The sequence below is a fragment of the Frieseomelitta varia genome, unplaced genomic scaffold (genome assembly GCF_011392965.1).
Source record: "Frieseomelitta varia isolate USP_RPSP 00005682 unplaced genomic scaffold, Fvar_1.2 scaffold_62, whole genome shotgun sequence".
NCBI classification, from domain to species: domain Eukaryota; kingdom Metazoa; phylum Arthropoda; class Insecta; order Hymenoptera; family Apidae; genus Frieseomelitta; species Frieseomelitta varia.
The window spans coordinates 462355-483002 of record NW_025110390.1 but is presented as its reverse complement, the minus strand read 5'-3'; the positions used below and the strand labels follow the sequence as shown (position 1 = coordinate 483002).

Genomic DNA, 20648 nt, shown 5'->3' with positions numbered 1-20648 from the left:
AGAGAGAGAGAGAGAGAGAGAGAGAGAGAGAGAGAGAGAGAGAGAGACAGACAGACAGACAGACAGACAGACAGACAGACATACAGAACGTAACGGCGTGGTAGGAGTGGCAACCGGCTCGACTGGAATCCAATGGCGCAAAGCCAAGAATTTTCAGTTTTCATCACGAATTTTCCGTCTCGAGCCGAGCTTTGCCTTGTACGCTCGTAAAAACATCGAGGATCTACCCTAGTAGAGGGGGGGGCTGGAGACAGGGAGTCAGGGAAACGAACAACGGGGGCGCAGACAAAAACCGGGACCTCGCAGAAGCCAGGGAAAAATGGTTTCGAAAGTTGTAGTTCGGAGGAGAAAGAAGGAGCAGCAACGGGCCACGAACTTGGAGGATATGTATAGCGTGTATTTTCCTCGCTAAAAAAAAGAGGCCTTACAAAAAAAAAAAAAAAAGAAAAAAAGAAAATACGTCAGCGAGAGATCCATCCTCGTCCATTTAAAAGCGTGGTGGAACAAGAACGCTCGTATTTGGAGCACGAATACGCTTTTCCATGCTCCTCTTCTGCCTTCTCAGTCGTCCGAATCTGCCTTCTTTTCCGTTCGACGTGAGAAACGATTCACTCGGAAAATTCAGGGCATCCTGTGGCGCATTGTGTTGGTCGATCGCACGGCTCCTGCCATGTTGTTATCAAGGAGATTCGAGGCAAATAACAGAACGTGACCATCGAGTTACAAAACAGCTAGATTACGCGTATAATTCAAGGTTTCTTTCTCATCCACGATACAAGGATTCACCTAGTGCATCGGAATCAAGATGAATAGTGTATAGTTTTAAAGTATCAAGATAAGTATAAGTTTATAAGTTTAACGTATAAAAGTATCCGTTGCTTAATACCTCCGTGTGGAAGCTTCGTCGTTTAACAAACGTTTCCTTAAGCGTGGAAAATGGAAGGAGACGACCGGGCGACGAAGTTAAACAAAACGCTTTCGCATAATCTGGCAATTACCCCTTTCGATTAAATTTACCTACAGCCTCGATCATTAATTACTCGCAGACGTCGTCTAACAGTTAACCAACAGTTAGCTTAATCCCGTTCGTTTCCATGTAGAAGCAAACAAAAAAAGAGGGGTTTCCTCGGGCTAATGATACGATACTGTGACCTCGATCGGTAGATCGGTACAGCTTTCTCTCTCTCCCTCCCTCTCTCTCTCTCTCGCTCTTTCTTAGCCCTTTAAATCGCTTCGTTTTTCGACTTGAGCCGCGCGCCAGTCTCTAGCAGGCGGTTTTACCCGGGAAACTCGGCTGCTACGCCAATGGGAGAGAAGTGGGACCGGTGTGACGGGTTCGCAGATGCGAGTCGCCTCGGCTCTCCACGTATTACCTCGTCGTATGTAGACATACACGCTGGAAACAGCCAGCAATCGTTCCACGCGCTCCTCCAGGCCAAGGAAATCTCAGATAACGGTCGATATTGAAAACCATCGATTTTCCGCGTATTTACTTATATCGTCTCAGCCTGACGAAATTTCCTCTCTGCCTCTTCTATGATTCTTGTCCCACGGCTCGCGACCATGAATCAATCAGTCTTCCCGAGTTCACGTCTCAAGGCACAATCGAGTAACGCCCAAAAAATCTCGTTAGCTAGGAATCGCTAGCAGCTGATTCATAATAGATCACGCGTCAAAGAACGTGACTCAGCGCGGCAAATCCGCGAATAGCTGGTTAATCGCGCGGCGACGCATCCGCCATTCTCTGTCCCCTTCGTTTCTCCTCGCCTCTCTATGCTCCTCTCTCGCATTCGTGCACGAGGGCGCGCGCACAAACGCACGCGGAAAACGTGCCGGAAATCCGTGCAACAGGTGCCGCCGGCCAACTTCTCGCGCAGTTTCGCAGAATACGTGGTTTCGGGAGCAGAGGAACGGTCACGATAAGGAGTTGATCGACATGGCGCGTCGTGTTTTCCAATGGGGGAAATCGATTGTTAGACGTGGCCCCGCGCGTAGTCAGAGATGTTTCAGCGATAAACGCGGCTCTGAGAAAGAAGCCCCCTTCTAAAGAAAGAGAAGAAACAGAAAAGAAGAAGAAGAAGAAGAAGAAGAAGAATTGGAGACTAGGTAGGCGAGCTCCTCCGCGCTCCTCGATGATAAATCGCTGCGCGAGGTGCCATGTATTCTCGTGTCATCGCGTCGAGACTGGCTACCGAAACTCGTGGACTTGTTCTTGTTGTTCTTTGTCTTTCCACCGAAACTATGTTTCTTTCCCTTCTTTCTTCTGCCGACACTCGATCACGACGTGTCTCTAAACAGATTTATGAGCCACACATCGGCCGCAATTCGTTTTAAAAATGCACGTCGGTGTTTGGAGTTTGTTTGTACAAAGTCTTAATCCGCGTGCATACGCTCGATTTCAAGCAGAGCAGTTAGGTAATATCGGCTCGAATGAAGTTAGCGTTCCGTTTTCTTATCGAGAGCCTCGTTGCCGGTTATTCGAGCCGTGGCCCCGGAGTTTCTTCGTTCGATCGCGTGGCGTTCGGTTAATGCGAGTCTCGTGTCGCGATTAGCTAGCTCCGGTGCCTCTTTCACGGTTAACGAGCAACAAGAGAAACAGAATAGCTCTGATCATCATTTCGCGTATATAAGGCGCGACGGAGTAACTTGCCTTTGCTACGCTAACGCTAATTGCGATACTTTTCCTGTCTCTAATGATAATAATGATAACAACAACAATAGCGATAATAACGACAATAATGATAATAACAGCAACAACGATAAAAACAATCGAGCAAAGTGAATCGATACGTTTCGACCGTATAAATATCCGAACGCGGAAACGGCCTGAATTTTTCCCAGCCTCGATTGTCCTAGCTTATTTGTTGTTTCTACCGTTCATCGAGGGGGAAACTCGAATTCGTTACACTCGTGAATGCAGCCAGAGCTCGTTAACTTTTCTAGCAGTCCGTCAAAACAACGACGTACCGCCGACAGCCATCATCGGCCCCGACGTAGAGAACGTTTAGGTCGCTCGGTCACGTTCGACCACTCTCCATCGAGGAGAAAAAAAAAACACACCGTGAAGGGGACACAAAGGAAAGCATCGGAGAGCAGCAGGCTCTCTAAGCACGCAGCCACGCAGGCACGTAGGCACGCAGCAGCGTGGAGATACGCGCGCTACGTACTTACATTACTTATACAGCGGCTTGTACGCGATGCGTGTTGTGCGTAGAAACGCACACCAGGGACACGTGATACGCGGCTCCAACGTATCCCACGGTCTTTCGTTGTTGGGAGGCAACGTCGGCTCCTCCGGCGTACGCGTACGCGTACACTCGGAGAACGTATGCACGTAAGCGAGCGAGTAGGTTGTTTTACCAGAGGGTGAGATATGGCTGCGTATTGTCTCGCAGTGTCGTCGCGCGTTTGACGAAAGTCTCGACGAGACCGGGAGGCGAGATCGAAGAAACGGGAGACGTTATAGAGAGAAGCAATCGTGAAAAGATAAATGAGGCGGGAAATGCAGCGAATGATAACGGGAAGCGTAAGGAGCCCCTTATCGCGGGTCGCTGTTATCACTCTAGCGTAACACGGCCAGACTTTGACTCTTCGCTACATAGACGAGAGGAGAGATAGATTTTTTTTTTCTCAAGTCGATCACTCGACACCTCTTAATTGCTTTCTTATCGAAAGGTCGCCCTTATGTTCTTCTTCCTCGTTCTCGATCTCGGATCTTGTTGGCTGTTTTCCTAATGAACAGAATGTGTCTCTCCCTCTCTTTCTCTCACACACACACACACACACATTCTCTTTTTCCATCTCTTATTTCTTTATCTCTCTGGGAGCATTCTTGAGATCGTTTTATTTGGCCACGAGAGTAGAGTAGGTCGTCGCGTGGTGTCTTCTCGCGGAAACGCGACCTTCTTTCCCCCATAGCAGAGCATCGTGACCTCGTCGTAGCGAGACGTGTCTCGTGCCAGTACATTGCTCAATTTCGTTTTTGTATCGCCTACGGGTATCGAGTCTATATACGAACAACATCGATCGAGCAAAACCAATCAAAGGAAATTTCGACGATGTTCGGTATAGAAGCTGTTCTGGTATCTGGCGTACCATGCGCGAACAGGGTTAAATTTAGCTTCGATCTTCTCTTAGGAAACGTTGAACCCGAGAGATCTTTCCATCCTCGTCTGTCGTTCTAGTCGGTTCGGGGTTCCTTGCCGTGCGTCTGTTGGTTCGGTTGGCCGGTTGCTTTCGCTCCGCGGTCGTCCGTGGCCCTCCGGTTGCCCTCGGGATCCGCCACGATTCGTCTACAAATATAGGCGGTAGCCAGAGCTGGCAATTCGCGTGGTTTTCGTTTCGAAAACGAGCAGCCACTGTTATTCCTACTGAGAAACAAAACATCATAGTAACAGCGGTATCCGGTCTTTAGATATGTTTTAACGAGGTAGCGCATGTTTTTTCTTATCGGCCTCGCGTCTGCTCACCTTCCCTTCCGTTCTCTAGCCTTCGTTTACATTTCTTTTTCATTTCGTAAACAACAGTTTCGACTGCGGCTGATGCGCGAATAGACACAGCCGCCGCTCCGCATTATGTATCACACTTCTGACGCGTTCGCCGCGCGTTCCATTTTTTTTTTTTTTTTTTTTTTCCCGCCCTCGGCCCGTTCGTCGCTTAACGCCACGTTGAACAGCGCACAGTTTGCGACGCCCGTTCACCAAGACGGACTCCAGAAATGCTCTTGACGGTGTACGCGTGATAAGCGCTCTCTTCGCCTCTGTCTCGACTCGACAAGAGAGAGAGACAGAGTTTTTCTCGCCGATCCGACCGCCGTTTCTACGGCCACAAAATGAAAGAACCTCTTGTTACACACGGTTCTTCTCGGGGCCATGCGGTTTTACTCAGCCCCTTCTCTCTCGCGCCACCCGTCGTGGATAACGTCTTGTAGTGCCCTAGTTTTTCTTTTTCGCCGACGCCTGAACCGGGACACCGACCGTTTCGCAATACTTACACACTACGTCCACGTTCACGGCTGTGAAACGGATCTACCCGATATCGGTATCGACCTAGCGGTATACGCGTCTTACGCACGACCTCGCGTGTCCGCCGCGTCGTGTAAATTCCGGCGATGTTGCAAACCTCTTATTTGTTCGAGCAGAGAGAAAGAGAGAAAGAGAGAGAGAGAGAGAATGAAAGAGCGGCTACCCGTGTCGGTGATGAACGCGCATGTCGCTCGAGAATCAGGAATTCCAAGGTCAACGAAAGGCGGGAACAGTAGCACATTCAGGGAAAGCGACTAGGCGATAGTCATATCTACGCACGTGGGTAGACACATTCTATATTTCTCTTACAGGAAAGTGTATTTCTTCACAGGAAGATACCTTTGGGGTTACGTGTTGTCTCTATGACGCGTTCGAACCACAGGAGAACTCCAGCACTGTAAGGCTGACCGGTTTTAGCGCCCGAACCGAGGTCTATTTTATTGTAGAGATGGAACAAAGGAGTGGCATTACCTTGGTGAATATCGTGGTGAATATTTCTACGAATGGATATTTATCTTATTATACGAGATTTGCGGCAAGCTTTCTCTGAGTTCGCTTAGGATACTCTTTCTCACGAATAGACTCGGGAATGAATAGACTCGGTAACCTAGGCATCAATTAGACCCTGAAAGAATTCAATAGACAGTCGAAGCGTCGTTTGAAGTGAAGAATAATAGAGAAGCGTTAGCGCGATGTAAATAGCGAACTTGCGAAACGAGAAGGAGAACGAAAATGTTCTAAAATATGCTCGAGTGCTATGATTTATGAAACGGTTGAGCAGAAATGGTCCGTTTCTACAATTACGTTCGAACGTTATTGATCAACGGGTCACGCGAGATACATACTCCTTATCGAAGCGTCAAGAAGACCTCTGGAATCGATCGAACTACGTATCATTATATATGTCGTATCATCAAAGTCCAGCGTCATACGAAACGGACCACGTGTCATCGTGGATTCGGACAACGTCTACGGGCGCAGCTAGAGAGTCGATCGAGCTTGATTGCGAAACAAAGGCTGGCGCCGATAATACATGTGCTAGAACGGTAACGGTAAGAAAGTCGAGCAGAGAGCGGAGAGGTATTGCTGGGTCTGAGACTCGTGGTATCGGGGCCCAATGGAGCGAGGTTGCCAGCTCTCTGGCAGAGGCCCCGACGGTGTTGCGAGATCGCGGAGGCGACGTTGTCGGACGTTTGGAAGATAGAGGAGGTGGGCGAGCACAGTGAGCCAGAAGAGCGTCAGGTAAAACGCGACAGAGAGAGCCAGAGAGGGAGAGAGTGGCTTTGAAAGGTGAAAAAGAAGAGAAGGGGTAAGAAGAGGTGGAGGAAGAAAAAGAAAACGAGGAGGACTTGGCAGAGGGTGGAAGGATGGAGGGAGGGAGAGGAGAAAGAGAGGTTCTCGCCGTCGAACATAAGCGTAGAAAAGAAGCTGGCGAGATTCAAGAGAAGCGTGTGGCGCAGAGGGCACAAGAGGCGAAGAAGGGGCCAGCCGGAGCTCTCGGTCACCGGCACGACTGTAGGACGTAACCGCGGCCCAGCGGTGTTGCCGCTTCCTAGTAATTCCCCGGCTGCCGCTTTCGGGTCCGAGTCCGAGTCCAGGCTGTTGCTTCTCGACAGAGATCTCTCCACGATTCTCGTTTCTCAGTTCGGGGACCATCTGCTTGCCCTCGGGCCTTTGAATCTTTAATGGTTCGCGTGACTGGCCGCGGCGGCTACAGGAGACTGCTTCGGCAACATGCTTCAGCGTCGTTATTTGATTTTTCCTCCTCCTCTCTGAACCTGAGTCTCCGTTAACCTTGCTTATATCTTGAACCGAACGAGTCTCGCGTACGCGATATCTCACGATCCCGTCGTTTCAATTCTGCTAGAGATTTAAGACGATCGAACATCCATTTTTACGAGCATCGATAAAAGGAACGATCGGATAGAATATCACCGACAAAGATGCTCGAGACGTTTGTAGCGTGCTGGAAATGGCACAGCGTTTAATCACGCGCTTTTAATCGATGGGTCAAAAGTTGGAAAGGACGCGGGGCTGACGCGGGCCACCAGGATTCACTCGAATCGAGGCGCAATTATCGTGGCCGCAATTATTTCGACGATTTTGCTGGGCTTATCCCGCTGACCGTTTCTCTCGGTGTCGCGGGATGGAAGGTTCGTTAACGGGCCGCGAACGAGAATCGTTACCATTTAATTAAGCGCATTTCCAACACGTTCTGCGCGCAAACTTTGCCCTGGTCGTCTGCCAATAGTGCTTGGTCGATTTTTCCAAGAACCGATCAACGAGCGACCAACGTTTCCCCTCGATTGAGTTAGCCACCTTCCAACCGAGCTCGAGACCTGCTTCCTTCGGGACCCGTCTTTCGTCCTCGAGACCCGTCTTCGATTTCATGTCGTGCACTTTTTCACCCTCCACGCGCCTTCCACATCGACCGCGTTCTGTTCTTCTCTCACGGTTTCTATCTAAATGAACGTGTGCACGCAGAGTTGGCAAACGCGAGCCCGCGTGTATCTTCAACGATGGGAATATTTATTTCTAGAAAAATAGAGAATTCCCGGAGTTGAAACGAGCAGCTGGCCGAAAGTAGGAGGCAGGTAACGAAATGGATGGAGCGGAAGGGCGCGATCGTCGAGAAACGGACACCTGCTGCACTGAGGTGTCCTTCGACCGTCGAAAAACCATCGGTCGCAAGCGAAAGATCGAGGGAAGCCTTCTCTCGGCCAACTTTTTAAACGTACCCTCTCGCTAAAATTCTTGTAAAATGCAGCCGCGAAACTGATCCGTAGATAGTACGTTTATCTTCGTTAAATTCTTCAGTCTTTGAACGTTGTTCTTAGTGGTTCTTTCAGAAGAGGAAAAAAATTGCACGGGGGTCGATAACAAGTTTGCCGATGAAGAAGCTCGACGACAGACGACCGCGCGAAAGTTTGGTAGTCCCATGGGCCTAGCCCACGGCGGTAAGAACCACCTGCCGCATAGGTCGGTGGGGGCAAGCTATTCTCGCGCGTTTTATCTTTTCTAACCACTATCCTTTCTCTCCCCCTCAACGGTTTTACCCTCTTCTACCTCGTCTTCATCATACCATACCCTACGCGTTTCCTTTCTTTTTTTTTCTCCCCGTTCTTCCCTCTCTCTCTCTCTCTCACTCTTTCTCACTCTCCTTCTTTCTTTCTTCAACGCTGCTACTTTTCTCCATCCTTGTCAAACGCGTTCGTTCGTCGCTCGTCGTTCGTCTTCCGTCCAGTCGCTGCCACCATCGCTACCATCGCCAGCATCATCGTCACCACCACCATTACCATCATTGCCACCGCGCCGACACCATTGTCGTATACGTACATACATATACATATGAAAGAACGACGGCCGTGCATCGTAGTTCGTAGCCGACCGGTTGTACGTTGCGCGCTGCGCTACGCGCGCACCAAACTGTAGTGGGAGACGCGGCGTACGGGGAGAAGACGACCGGTGGGGGGTAGCGCCGATGGTACGCGACCCCAAGCTCAGTCGTCGCGCGACCCTCGTTCAGTGTGTTTGTGTTAACGTTCATCGCTATTGGAATTTTTTAATGTTGTCCCTTTGGATACATTACCAGTGTAGTGTTCTTACTCCAAGTATCGTAACATCCAAGACTGAACGATATTCTTTTCCTTTATGTTGTACAAGTTCTACATTCTCTTCGTCGTAAACTTTCCCTATCTTGACATATTTTTCGATTTATTTTCGTCCGGTTTCCCTCCTTTTCTCGTCCCTCGCTATTTTTGCATCGACCGACCGTCTCGCGAAAACGACCAGGGAAAGTGCGAAACAGAAGAACAAAGTACACAGGCAGAGGATCGAGTATCCCAGATTGGAGCGGTTGAACGGAGATACCGAGGCGATACCGAAGTCAGTGCGCGAAAAACCTGCATGCAATACCTGCGAGTCTCACCGGCGGAACAAAGGAATGCCTTAAGGCCGGACGGTTGCAACGTGGCGTTTTGAAATCGCGCGCAAACCTTCCTATTTCGTCTGTTTCGCGAACAGACGGATGCTCGCGATGGGAATCACCGTGCGAGCCTCGCCGTTCTTGGCGAACCTGCTGCAACGATCGTGCCACTGTTGAGAAATACAGCCTCGACTAAGAAACCGCCGTGCGTTCAAGCGTCGGAGATACGAGACGATGGGAGGATACTCGCTTGAGTCAGTGGATCGTGAAACAATTCGCGTGGATCTACTGTCCAGGTAGTCGTAGCTCGTTTGGAAACATCGATCGCACACGAAGAGGTCGCGATCGTCTGGGAAGAATCGCGACCGATGAAGCTTGTCGTCGTTTTTGTTTTAACGATTTCGACGAAGGGCGAGAGAAACAGTGCGGAAAGGAAGTGCAAGAGTGAAACGAGTGATCGAATAGAACAAACATCGAGTTATGCGTGCAGTGGGTTGTTTGATGGTTGTTTGACCAACGCGATCGAGGAGATCGATACGATCACCGATGCCGCATGCTGGCAAAACTCGCGCACTGTTGTCGATTCTGGGTGAAAGTCGCCGCTGCAACACGAAACTCTGTCCTCCAGCTCGAATGGAGCCGCTCAATTTGTGTCTCTCGTCGTTCCGTTCCGTTCGTGGAATTCATTTTACCGACAGAATGGATAGGATCCGAGTGCCAAGCACCATGACGATTGTCGCCGTTACCTTGCTGCTTCTGCATCCTGGTGAGTATATGTCCTCGGAGACAGAAAGTTCGTAGGCCGAAAAGCTTGTCGAGTCTAATTTCTCTTCGTTGAGGAAAAAACAAAAAGAAAAAAAAGAAAGAAGGCCGCATTCAACGTGTCATCGTGGATGACGAAACAATTTTTTGTTCGATGAAGAAAACGCTTAAAACGAGTACTCTTGCATGGCGTCGCGACTCTCGCGACGTACAGTGTCGGTATGTCGTAGTTTGCAACGAGTTTCGTTGCGCGTCCTTTTAAAAACCCGTTCTGGGCCGCGCTCGAGGCCGAGAAGGCCTCCTTTCGCCTCCTCCGACCAATGAAAACTTTGCGCGCGATTTTAATCCTCAAGCATAAATCCAAATACGCTGTGATTCGATAATTGGCCATGGATTAGGCTTCTATTTCTTTTTTTTTTTTTTTTTTTTTAGAGAATTTCAAACATTGATACATAGAGTAATAAATAGCAAAAATTTGCGCCAAAAAATAACGGAAGACAAACGGTTAACCTCTTGCGCTGGAATGACGTGCCACGCACGTCGAGAATTTTTTGTCTCAGATTGCAACATTTTCTCAGTTTTAAGTAATATTTAAATGTAACCCAGGCAAAACAAATGATAAGTTTATTACTTCTTAATCATTTCTGTCCAGTAATATACCGACGAGTTCGAAAGAAAAGGAAAGCGACGAATTATTATATACGGTTCGGTCACTCGTTATGGTCCGCGAACCAGTTGCCAGCGCAAGAGATTATTAATACGGCATTGTTTTATAGATCATATTATAGAATCAGCTCTAATGTCACGTCCACTGTGATAAGATGTTGACGAATAGTTGCGCTTATGTACAAACATAGGATTTGTTGCTCAACAGTTGCAAACAATAGTATCGTGTCTAGCATGTTACCTGGTTATTATTCGTCAACGTACGAGTTCGTTCGTGAAAGTAACGAAAAACACGATGTGTTGAATCTTTTTTATGAATAGACCTCTGTATTTATTCGTATTTCACACCGTAAAGGCAAATTTGACGAAGCTGCGTGGACAGTGGACTCGTGGTAAATTCGTCGAGTATGCAGAATGCGATTCGCTTAGGCAGCTTCCCGCTGGAGAAATACCGAGCGATGATATTAGGCTTCGTGACGTAGCCGAGTTGCCGCCACAGGTGTCTCCATGTATACGAGCAGCACGTTAACGCCACTGTTCGCCTCGCAGCTACTTCTTCACCGTGCAGTATAATATACCTACATATGTCTGGTAACCGTTGACGTACCGATAGCAGCTCGTTACGATTCATTCGACAACGGCGTTTCGATCGATTTTTCGATGATATGCCGAATATACACGCTCGAGTACGTTCCACGCGTGCTCGTAAAGATATGAAAACACGTACACGTATTAGCCAGTGTCCCGATAGAAGAAATCGAACGTCTACCCGATGGCACGCGAGCAAGAAAACGGTGCTATCGAAAAGTAAACAAGTCATGGCGAGAAACGCGGGGAGGGTTGGCAGGGAAAACGTAAACTATGACGGGTCGATGAATAGCTAAGATGGGGAATAGAGGCAACGAAGGGAGATAGAACGGCGCGGATGGATTTATAGAGAGACAAGCAGACGTAAATATAGACTCGTGCATAGGTAGAGAAAAGATGGGCTGAGCGGCGAGAGGGAACTGGACGGGACACGTAAAGGTGAGGGAGGAATGTTGAAAAGAGACGCAAGATGGCACGGTTAAAGTGGGTAGAGGAGGAAGGGGGACGATTCCTTTGGAACGAACGAACGAACGAACGAACGAACGAAACGAACGAACGAGGGAACGAAAGAGCTAGGTTGGTGGGGTTAAAGTCGTGAACGAGGAGAAAGGAAGGAAGAAGAAAGAGAAGTCTCGCGATATCAGCGAGAAGTCAAACCGGTGACTTTACCGTTACACGACCCAATGATGAGGCAGGATCGACGGATCGTTTGGCCGTCGCGTCTATCGTTTCCCAGTATGTAAACATTATATATGTACATATATGTGAACATATATATGTATATATATACACACATAAGCGACAGCTAAAATTGCAGAACGATTGCCGCGTATGCTTTGGCCAACCAAAATCGAATCGTATAAATCGTGCAACGTGGAATATTAGCATATAACGGACTATAGCAAATATATGCATACAACGCGATGAAAAAAAAAAACAAGCGTCTAGCGATGAGACGAAATATAGAAGCGCCAGTTCTAACGATATGGTTCATTTCGATGTGTTTCAGCAGCGGCGCAGGGTCGCGTCGAAGAGACGCAGATGGACACGCACGAGGGGTCGACGGTACAGCTGCAGTGCCGTTTCTCCCCGCCAAGGGAGAACGTAACGTGTTTCTGGTTGACGCACACCAACGACAATCACGATAACGCGGCGATCGACAATCTCGCGTTATCACCTCAGTATAAGGTGTTCATGAACCTGGAGGAAGGTCGATACGATCTTCAGATAAGAAACGTCTCGTACGAGAGAGACAACGGCAAATACGAATGCCGTGTGAAAGCGAGCGGCACGGGGCACGACCTGCATCGGAAATTCATCACTTTGACCGTGCTCAGAGCGCCGGGGCCACCGACCATCTCGCCGACCTCCGCGTCTGCAACCGAGGGTCAGAAACTCGAATTACAGTGCAATACAAACGGTGGCAGCCCCGAGCCAGAAGTCAGATGGTACCGAGGCAACGAAACGTCTGTTCTTCACTCTGGTAGGACGTTGTCGGTCGAGCCGAAGAAAGAGGACGACAGAGCGACTTTTCGTTGCGTGGTGAGGAATCGAGCTATGCGCGACGGTGAAACGTTGAACGCCACGATAACTCTCGACGTCAACTACTTTCCTCGGGTCACCGTGGGCCCCGAAAACCCTCTGAAGGTCGAGGTAAATGGAACTGCGAATCTCGAGTGTCACGTCGACTCCAAACCAGCTGTTGGGATGGTACGATGGTGGCGAGACGGAAGTTTCGTGGCCACTAGCTTTCAGCATACCATGCGAAGGGTCACCATTCAAGATGCCGGCAAATACACCTGTCAGGCGGACAACGGATTGGGGAAAAGAGGCGAGAGTTCCCTCCTGCTGGACGTTCTTTATCCACCGACCGTCTCGATAGAGGGCGATTCTCTCAGAATCGCCGAGGTCGAGGACACGGTAACCGTGCACTGTAACGTGACAGCGAATCCTCCGCCAACGGTGATCGAGTGGTTGCGCGACGGTCGACCAGATTTTCGACAACTTGGCTCGATCCTTCGACTGAGTCGCGTCACCGCCGATCACGCCGGAAATTATACCTGTCGCGCGGTGAACACCATCTATCCTTCTGGCGGCGATAGGCGAAACTACTCTGCCACCGCTCGGTTGACCGTTCGAGTCAGGCACAAACCGGGACCGGCAAGAGTTACGCCGGACTCTCCAGTCGCCGTCGAAGGATCGAGAGTTATTCTTACCTGTATGGCCAGTCCGGCTGGCTATCCAGAGCCCAGGTACAAATGGTGGAAAGAGGGAGAGTCTGGAACAATATCGATAACTTCGGAGAACGCCGGTCCGAGATATGAGATCGACTCGGTTCATTTGGGCAGCGAGGGAACGTACAAGTGCCATGCCACCAACGAGATCGGCAACGGGGAGGCCGCGTCCGTTAATCTGACTGTGAATCAACCGCCTAAAATACTTACCAAGTTGCAGCCACACGTTACCAGGAAGTGAGTATTCGGTTTTGCTTGGAATTTTCTTCTTCTTCTTCTTCTTCTTCTTCTTCTTCTTCTCATTCCCGATCCTTTTCACGTTTTTGTTTTTCCTCGACCGTTTTGTATTCGGGGCTATCAAGAAGACGGACAAAAGTTCAGATGTTATCAGCCAGCCATTCGCCACGTTATATGCGGCTTGAAAATTGGGTCGGTCTACTTTAAGCTGGGATTAAGAGTTTACGGTTTAAAAGTCGCGAAGAAGTTGGGGAACATCTTAAAATACTGACGGCTATATTAATTCACAAATAATCCAGAAACCGTTAACCGTGATCAGAGCGGAAAATTTCGTAAAAAGGTGGGAGGCGAGAAAGAAATGCGCGAAGTCGGCCATTCCCTTTTTCCCTTGGCAAAAAATTCATCTTCGTATATCTCATGACGGGATCGCAATTACACGGGATATAACGAATAATAAAGAGTTGTCGACCAGAAACAGAATACTTAATTACCTTCTTTGCCGCTAAAAATACACAGGAATTACCTTCTCTCGGCCATCACGCGAGATCATTCAACCCATCTCCCCAGCATTTTCTTATATTTTTAACGACAGAGAGGACAATTAAACGTACTGCGATCGCACACATGTGCCTACGTTACTTCTGATATAACGATTAAGATACGTATGAACGACGTAAGAAGTTGTGAAAGGAATGTCCGGTCATATCGTTTTGATTGTCTATTTCTAAAATTCTCCCATTCGACGAACGTTACTTTGCAAAACCACAATTTTTCAACGAAAAAATGTAAACTGGGAAATGTATGGTTCACAGGGTCGGCGAGTCATCGTTTCAAGTGTCTTGCGTGGCGCAGGGCAAACCTCGACCGAGTGTTCGATGGTTGAAGGACGATCAAGAGTTAACCGCGGACGAGAGACTCTACAAGGTGACTACAACAGCGTCGGAGGGTCACGGGAACGTAATCACCGTGAATTCGACGCTGAGCTTCCTGGGCCATGCTCGACCACAGACAGACGAGATCGTGGCCAGCGATCGGGGCAAATACACCTGCGTGTTCGTGAATGAGGTCAAGAAGGTCGAGTCGACGATGATGTTGAAGGTGGAGCACGAGCCTATCGCCCTGCACCAGCACGGGAAAGTCGCGTATAATTTAAGAGAGACGGCCGAGGTGGCGTGCAAAGTGCAAGCGTGGCCGAAACCCGAGTTCCAGTGGAGTTTCGGCACCAATACGGCAAGTTTGCAAGGATCTTCGAGTGACGGCCACTACGAGATTTCCACAAGCAGCGACAACTACGACGTATACACGTCCGTACTCAAGATAACTAACATTCGAGAGTTGGATTACGGGGATTACAGTTGCAGAGCGGCAAACGCTCAAGGTAGCATCACTTCGACCATCAGACTGCAACCGAAAGGCGCGCCAGAAAGGCCCGTCAACATCACGGCGATGGACGTTGGTCCGACACACGTAGCCTTGCTCTGGGAGCTCGGTTTTGACGGGGGACTGCCCATCACCAAGTATTTCGTCTCCTACCGTAGAGTACCAGGTGGTGACGAAATTGTAGCACCAGACTGCGCCGTTCCCAGACCACCGGCTGGTCAGTGGCTCGAATCAGATTGCCGTCGATCCAATCCATGTAATGTGACCAACCTGGAACAACATCAGACGTACACGTTCAAGGTCAAAGTGTATAACACGAAAAATCACTCGGACTATTCGGACGAGGTAACTGCGACGACCGCTGTCGCAAAAATCCCGTCGCCGTTGAGGATTAGCTACGATCCAGAGAGTGGAATGCTTGCGATCAGTGTAGGTGCCACTTGCCTCTCGTTGGTCGCGTCGATCGAGAAGAATGACGGGCCGTCTTCTTCCACGGATGAGTCGCAGTGGAGGATTTTAGACGAGTGGCCTCTCGAGGTACTCGGAAGCGCCTCGACTCAGAGGGAAGGCGTTTTGGATGACCTGGACGCTCTCGATACCACCGAACCCAGGCTCAGGGTTAGACTTTGCTTGAAGGCGGATCGACAAAAATGTGGCGAATACGCGGAGGCTGAAAGTAATTATCTTAGCATATCTCTTTCTACCGATTGAAAATTTCTTATCGTAATCGAACGCCACTTCGAACGATATTTCGTTTGTTACAGTCGGTCCTTCGTACATCGCTCAAGCTGGGGCGCTTGCAACGCCAACCTTGATTGCCCTGGTGGTCAGCGGCGCCGTGTTCTTGCTGTTCGCCGCGCTGTTATTGCTCTTTTGTCGGTGTCGACGAAAGCACGTTACCAAGGCCAAGGACTACGAAATGGATTCGAACGCGTAAGTTCAAACGGTTCGAGGAGAGTTCTATCTATACACGGTCCTCGAATGAGATTTCGATGTTGTTTACTTGTATAGGGTTCGACCGAGCCTGGTCGCCGGAAACGGACAACAGAGCCAGGCACCACCACCTTACTACGCGGAGAACAAAGCCCTCGAACACAGTTTGGATCACGCGCTAGCTATGGAGGATTCCAAGACCCCGGCGTACTCGCAACCTGGCTACGGATACCATCAACCAAACCACAACATCAATGGTAAGGACTTGTTTCTTCCGAAGACGTTCACAATGTCGTTGGCAATAATTCTGGAGAAAGTTTGTCGGGGTGTACAAGTCGTATCTCGCAGGTGGAAAAAAATACGGTATAAAGTAGAGCGGTTTAACGAGCTCTAGCTTCCTATGGCCGTACTTTTTCTACAACTATAACGATTATTCCCGTTGCGATGTTGCGAATTGCAATTTTCTTGCACGTTACTTACTTTTTCATATAAGGAGCAAAGATAACTCACGCGGCAAACAATTATCATAGTGTAAAAATAACAACGCTCGTTTCTTACTTTTGTATCTTGTGCTTTTTCTTTTCTTAACTTTGTATTTGGAATACCAAAACGCGCCGTCTCTTCTAAACTCGAAAACGTTATTGTCAGTCAACAATTATCTCTTCCCGAGTCGTCGTAAACAGGACGAATTTTTATTCTGGATTTCGCTAATAAATGTTAATCGATGCACTTTTGTTGACGACAGGCGTCAACATGGGCTACATGGACAACAGTTACTCGAACTCAAATAACGGTGGCTCGGTAAACTCGCAAGACTCCATCTGGCAGATGAAATCAGCGGCCGCGAACGGTGTTGGCCAGCCTTACGATCTGGCCGGCTACGCAACCACCGAGTCGGATTACCCAACCCACCCTCATTACCTTCCACAGAGGGAGGATTACCGGGAGAGCCATAATCTAAGTCGACAGCAGTTTTGCTCGGAACCATTCGCCACCGTCGTAAAGTCTCAAAAACACGTCGGTGAGTACTATTCTTTAGTTTAGTCGAACTCTCCCGTTTCCGCTGCCCTATCCTTCCACCCCGTTTCACCTCCTCCCCCATCACCGCTTCCTCGACCCTTTTCTCCTCCTCTCGCTTCGTTTCATCCCCGTTTCATCCACCCTTAGCCGACGTTCCACGATCGACCCACCACCCATCCAGCGATGAGCATTCAATTCTATCTGTCGCAAGTTCTCGAGCAATTTAGTTATACGGAAAGTTGGAATCGCCCTCCGAACGTTATTCGAATCGAAAAATGTTTCAAGGTGTTTTCGACAGTCGTGACAGGCTTAATAGCCGATCGTACGAACTTGGCGGAATTGCCGAAGCGGTACGCCAGTCTCGCGAGTTTCCGGATATTAGAATTCCGACCCGTTGTTGATCGCCGATTTTATTTCTCTTTCTCGTTAAGGAATTATTTTACGTGTTGACGTGCCTATGCGGCCACGTATCGAACATAAAGGGACAGTTTTAAACTGCCTTCGAAACAGTAGGGATGGTCCAGAGTTTCTAAGACACGTGCCGCGAATTCTAACACGGACGGAACGATCACAATTATTTCAATGAAGACGTTCTCGAATTACCTTTAAACATCGGAACGATTTCACCTCGGCCATAACTAGAATTCAACACGTTTGCAATTCCCTGGAGCTTCTTTTATCGCCGTACAAAGTTTTCGGGACGATGCTCGAGGCTTTCGCTATCCACCGCAGCATCCTCTCTCTTTTCACATCCCTCTCTCGTTCTCCGGGCACGTACATCGCCGCCACGGCCACGTTCTTTTGTTTTCACATTCTGAACGACCCAACTTGTCGATTGTTTGTCCGACAGATTCACCGTACGACGTGTCCGGTCTACCATATCAGGAGAACTACGACGAGGATGCGAAGCCACCTCAGCAGGTCAGCCTGTCGTACGACGAGAGCCTCGAGTCGGGTTACTCAACCCCGAACAGCCGAGGACGGCGTATCATTCGCGAGATAATTGTTTGAGATCTGCCTACCGGCTCGCGAGCCGGAAGCACCACTCGCACCACGTGGCTATAGCAGGAGGCAGTTCCCACCGGTGGTGCCACGTATCATCCGGTGGACCATTCGCGCGATCCTCTCCACCATAGGATGGAGATAGTGATCGAAAACCCCGTGGAATCACCACCACCGCCGCCTCCTCCGCCACCACCCCCATTACAGCCGCTGACGATATCACCGTGGAACGCCATCGTCACGGCTTCACCGACCACCTTCTCCTCGTCCAACGTTGTGGCATGCACCTCAATGCCAGTTACTACAACCGTGATGACGATAACCATCGCCGAAAATCCCACCGCAACTCCCAGCTATCCCGTACCCCCTGTACGATTTTCTTATCGAGAATCGTACACCGCGGCCAATTCGCTACCATACGCCGGCGATCCGTACTCCGGCATGCGACGCAGTCAGCATCCACGCGGAAGATCGTACGATGATTCAGACGGAGCATCACCGACGATTCGACGTATCGACAAGTCTGGACTGTTAGGTATCACCGAATCGGACTCATCTTCCTTAAGGGCTGGCATGAGGTCACCAAGATTTCTGTCTGGAATGAACACCGTCGCTTCCGGGATGCTGTCGCCTCGAAGATTCGAGTGTGTCGGACAACTGGATCCGGTACCAGAGATTCCAGGACAAACCAGCCGGGCGAACGTAACACCGGGTGCCGCGAATACGTTCCCCGTCACGTCCACTGCCAACCTGCCTCTGATCAGTATAACGTCGCCGATGATTGGACAAGAAAGGAGAGACGCAGCATCACGACCCGATTCCTGCGAAACGCTGTCCGTCGTTAATCTGACAAAGCCAATGAAGTCAACTTCCTTCGATTCGCTTGAATCCCGCCACAAAGTCGACCGTTCGGACGCGAGAGCCACGTTGAAAGCTTTCAATCGCGATCTCGAGGGAATCGAATCGTCGAATTCGCACGTCTCGAGGTACGTCTCGTCGTTTCAATTACAAGAAAACTGCGAAGCTAGAGCACGTACTTTAGGACGTTTGTCGAAGCTCGCCCTGGCTAGAAACGATCGCGATCACGGCACTGCCACGGCCGAGAGTCCCGACAGATACTCGGAGACCTGTTGCAATTTTCCCTTCACTGTTCGGGCGGTGACAGCGTTTTCGGGTTTCGAGGGAACGTCGAGTCTCCCAACGACTAGGGTCACCACGACTACCGTGACAACGTCGACGACTACGGTCGCGGTGTCCGCGATGGGAAAAGCAGACACGAACGGGAAACAAGAAAACGCCGAGGAGTGCAATAACCGAGCGCCGGAAGAGATAAGAGCGGAAGCGGAAGGCTGCGAGCACGGGCCATCAAGGAACCCGCTAATAGACGGGGAATCCTCGCAGAAAGCCGACGAATTCGTGGACAACGATGGGATCCAAACGTTACGAGTGATCATTTTGTCGGAACAATTGTGAAATTTGAAGAGGGCAGCTGATCGTTTAAACGGAGGCAAATGAAAATTTGTTTTTCGCCGACCGATGTATCGTTCGATGTGTATTATATTTAAGTAGTATGTAAGTACAAGCCGCGACGAAGACAGATGATTGAGTTTTGAGAGAGAGAGAGAAAGAGAGAGAGAGAATGAGTGATTAGAGAGAGAGAGAGAGAGAGAGAGAGAGAGAGAGAGAGAGAGAGAGAGAGAGAGAGAGAGAGAGAGAGAGAGAGAGAGAGAAGAGTCTCGCATAAAGGCTGACGCGATGCCATAAGAGGCCATAAACCTTTTCGAGAAGCAACAGTAAAGAAAAAAAGCTCGTATAAGAACGTGGAACGTCGAGGCCCGAACGTATCTCGCGGTTTTTAACCCTTTGCACTCTCGGAAACTATTTTCACATTTCTTTGCAACAACTCGATAATTATAGACGGAATTTGCTAGATCAAATTCAGGATCGTTTGTTTATCATGGTCAAGAATCATTGGATTTCACCTTTCTTAAATATATTTATGTATACATTTATATTTGACAATATCGTCAAAATCATCAATGTTTGATACATTGTGAAAATATATACATGTTATCTTCAAATAATATTATGTAATCAGAGCGTACAATATTTATATCAGCACAGTTGACAATTCGAATTGCTAGTATTGCGAGTTAGTGCAACGAAAGCGCAAAGGGTTAATGGAAAATGTCAACACGTTCGAGTTCCGACGCGTTTACGCATTTTGTACTTTTATATCGTGGACGATGCCGTCAATACATGTGACGATCCCCGCGGTTCCCGCGATCGGGGATGATGTTTTTCTGTAAATGTACCTACTGTAACAACTCGACTGCGCCGTAACGCGCTTAATAACTTAAGCAATATGTCTAACATTCGAAGCGACTCGTTGGCGATACGCGCGCGTTTTCAAAATCGAGAATTGATCGCGTTTTGGTCGATGAAGAGAAAAACGCACGCGCCTGGCTGAAACTCGAGCGCTCGTCTGTTGTAAATAACGATAAACGTATCTCAGTACTTAACGAGGTGAGACACGGTGGTGGTAGCACAGGGCCCCGAGAGATTTCAAAGAATTCCGAGAGCCTCGTTCCCCTTTCGTTTCGTGTATTCTCTACGAATGAAAACGAGGGGGAGAAAGACGATTAATCGAAGAGAAAGTGGAACATGCTCGGATGCCCGGTTATACGTTCTCGTGTCTTGCGTTAGAACACCGCAGATGGTGTAACGCGGTTTCAACCCGAACTAACGATAGCAGCTACGCTTTTAACGTTGAAAGAATATTACTTGGCTCGCGCATCTGTCGTGCGTCCCTTTAGTTTCCTAGTATTAACGCGGCGCGTTTAGAAATCTCACATACGTAGCGACCTTCGTTGAAGT

General features: G+C 49.1%; 1 protein-coding gene across 1 annotated transcript; it reads left to right on the top strand.

Annotated features, from left to right (window-relative positions):
• Positions 1-7609: 7609 nt before the first annotated feature.
• Positions 7610-17780, top strand: LOC122534610 (hemicentin-2). The gene is made up of 7 exons (XM_043665426.1): positions 7610-9715; positions 11975-13436; positions 14249-15492; positions 15581-15749; positions 15828-16006; positions 16495-16770; positions 17620-17780. Exons 1-7 carry the CDS (start codon positions 9496-9498, stop codon positions 17778-17780), a joined length of 3711 nt encoding a protein of 1236 aa, XP_043521361.1. The 5' UTR covers positions 7610-9495.
• The last annotated feature ends 2868 nt before the right edge of the window (positions 17781-20648 follow it).

Bases quoted from the DNA above. Each gene is read 5' to 3' on its own strand.
- LOC122534610 (XM_043665426.1), top strand. From the start codon at position 9,496: ATGCCGCATGCTGGCAAAACTCGCGCACTGTTGTCGATTCTGGGTGAA. The intron at 15,493-15,580 runs GTAATTATCTTA...CGTTTGTTACAG, and splicing joins CGAATACGCGGAGGCTGAAA to TCGGTCCTTCGTACATCGCT. The intron at 15,750-15,827 runs GTAAGTTCAAAC...TTACTTGTATAG, and splicing joins TACGAAATGGATTCGAACGC to GGTTCGACCGAGCCTGGTCG.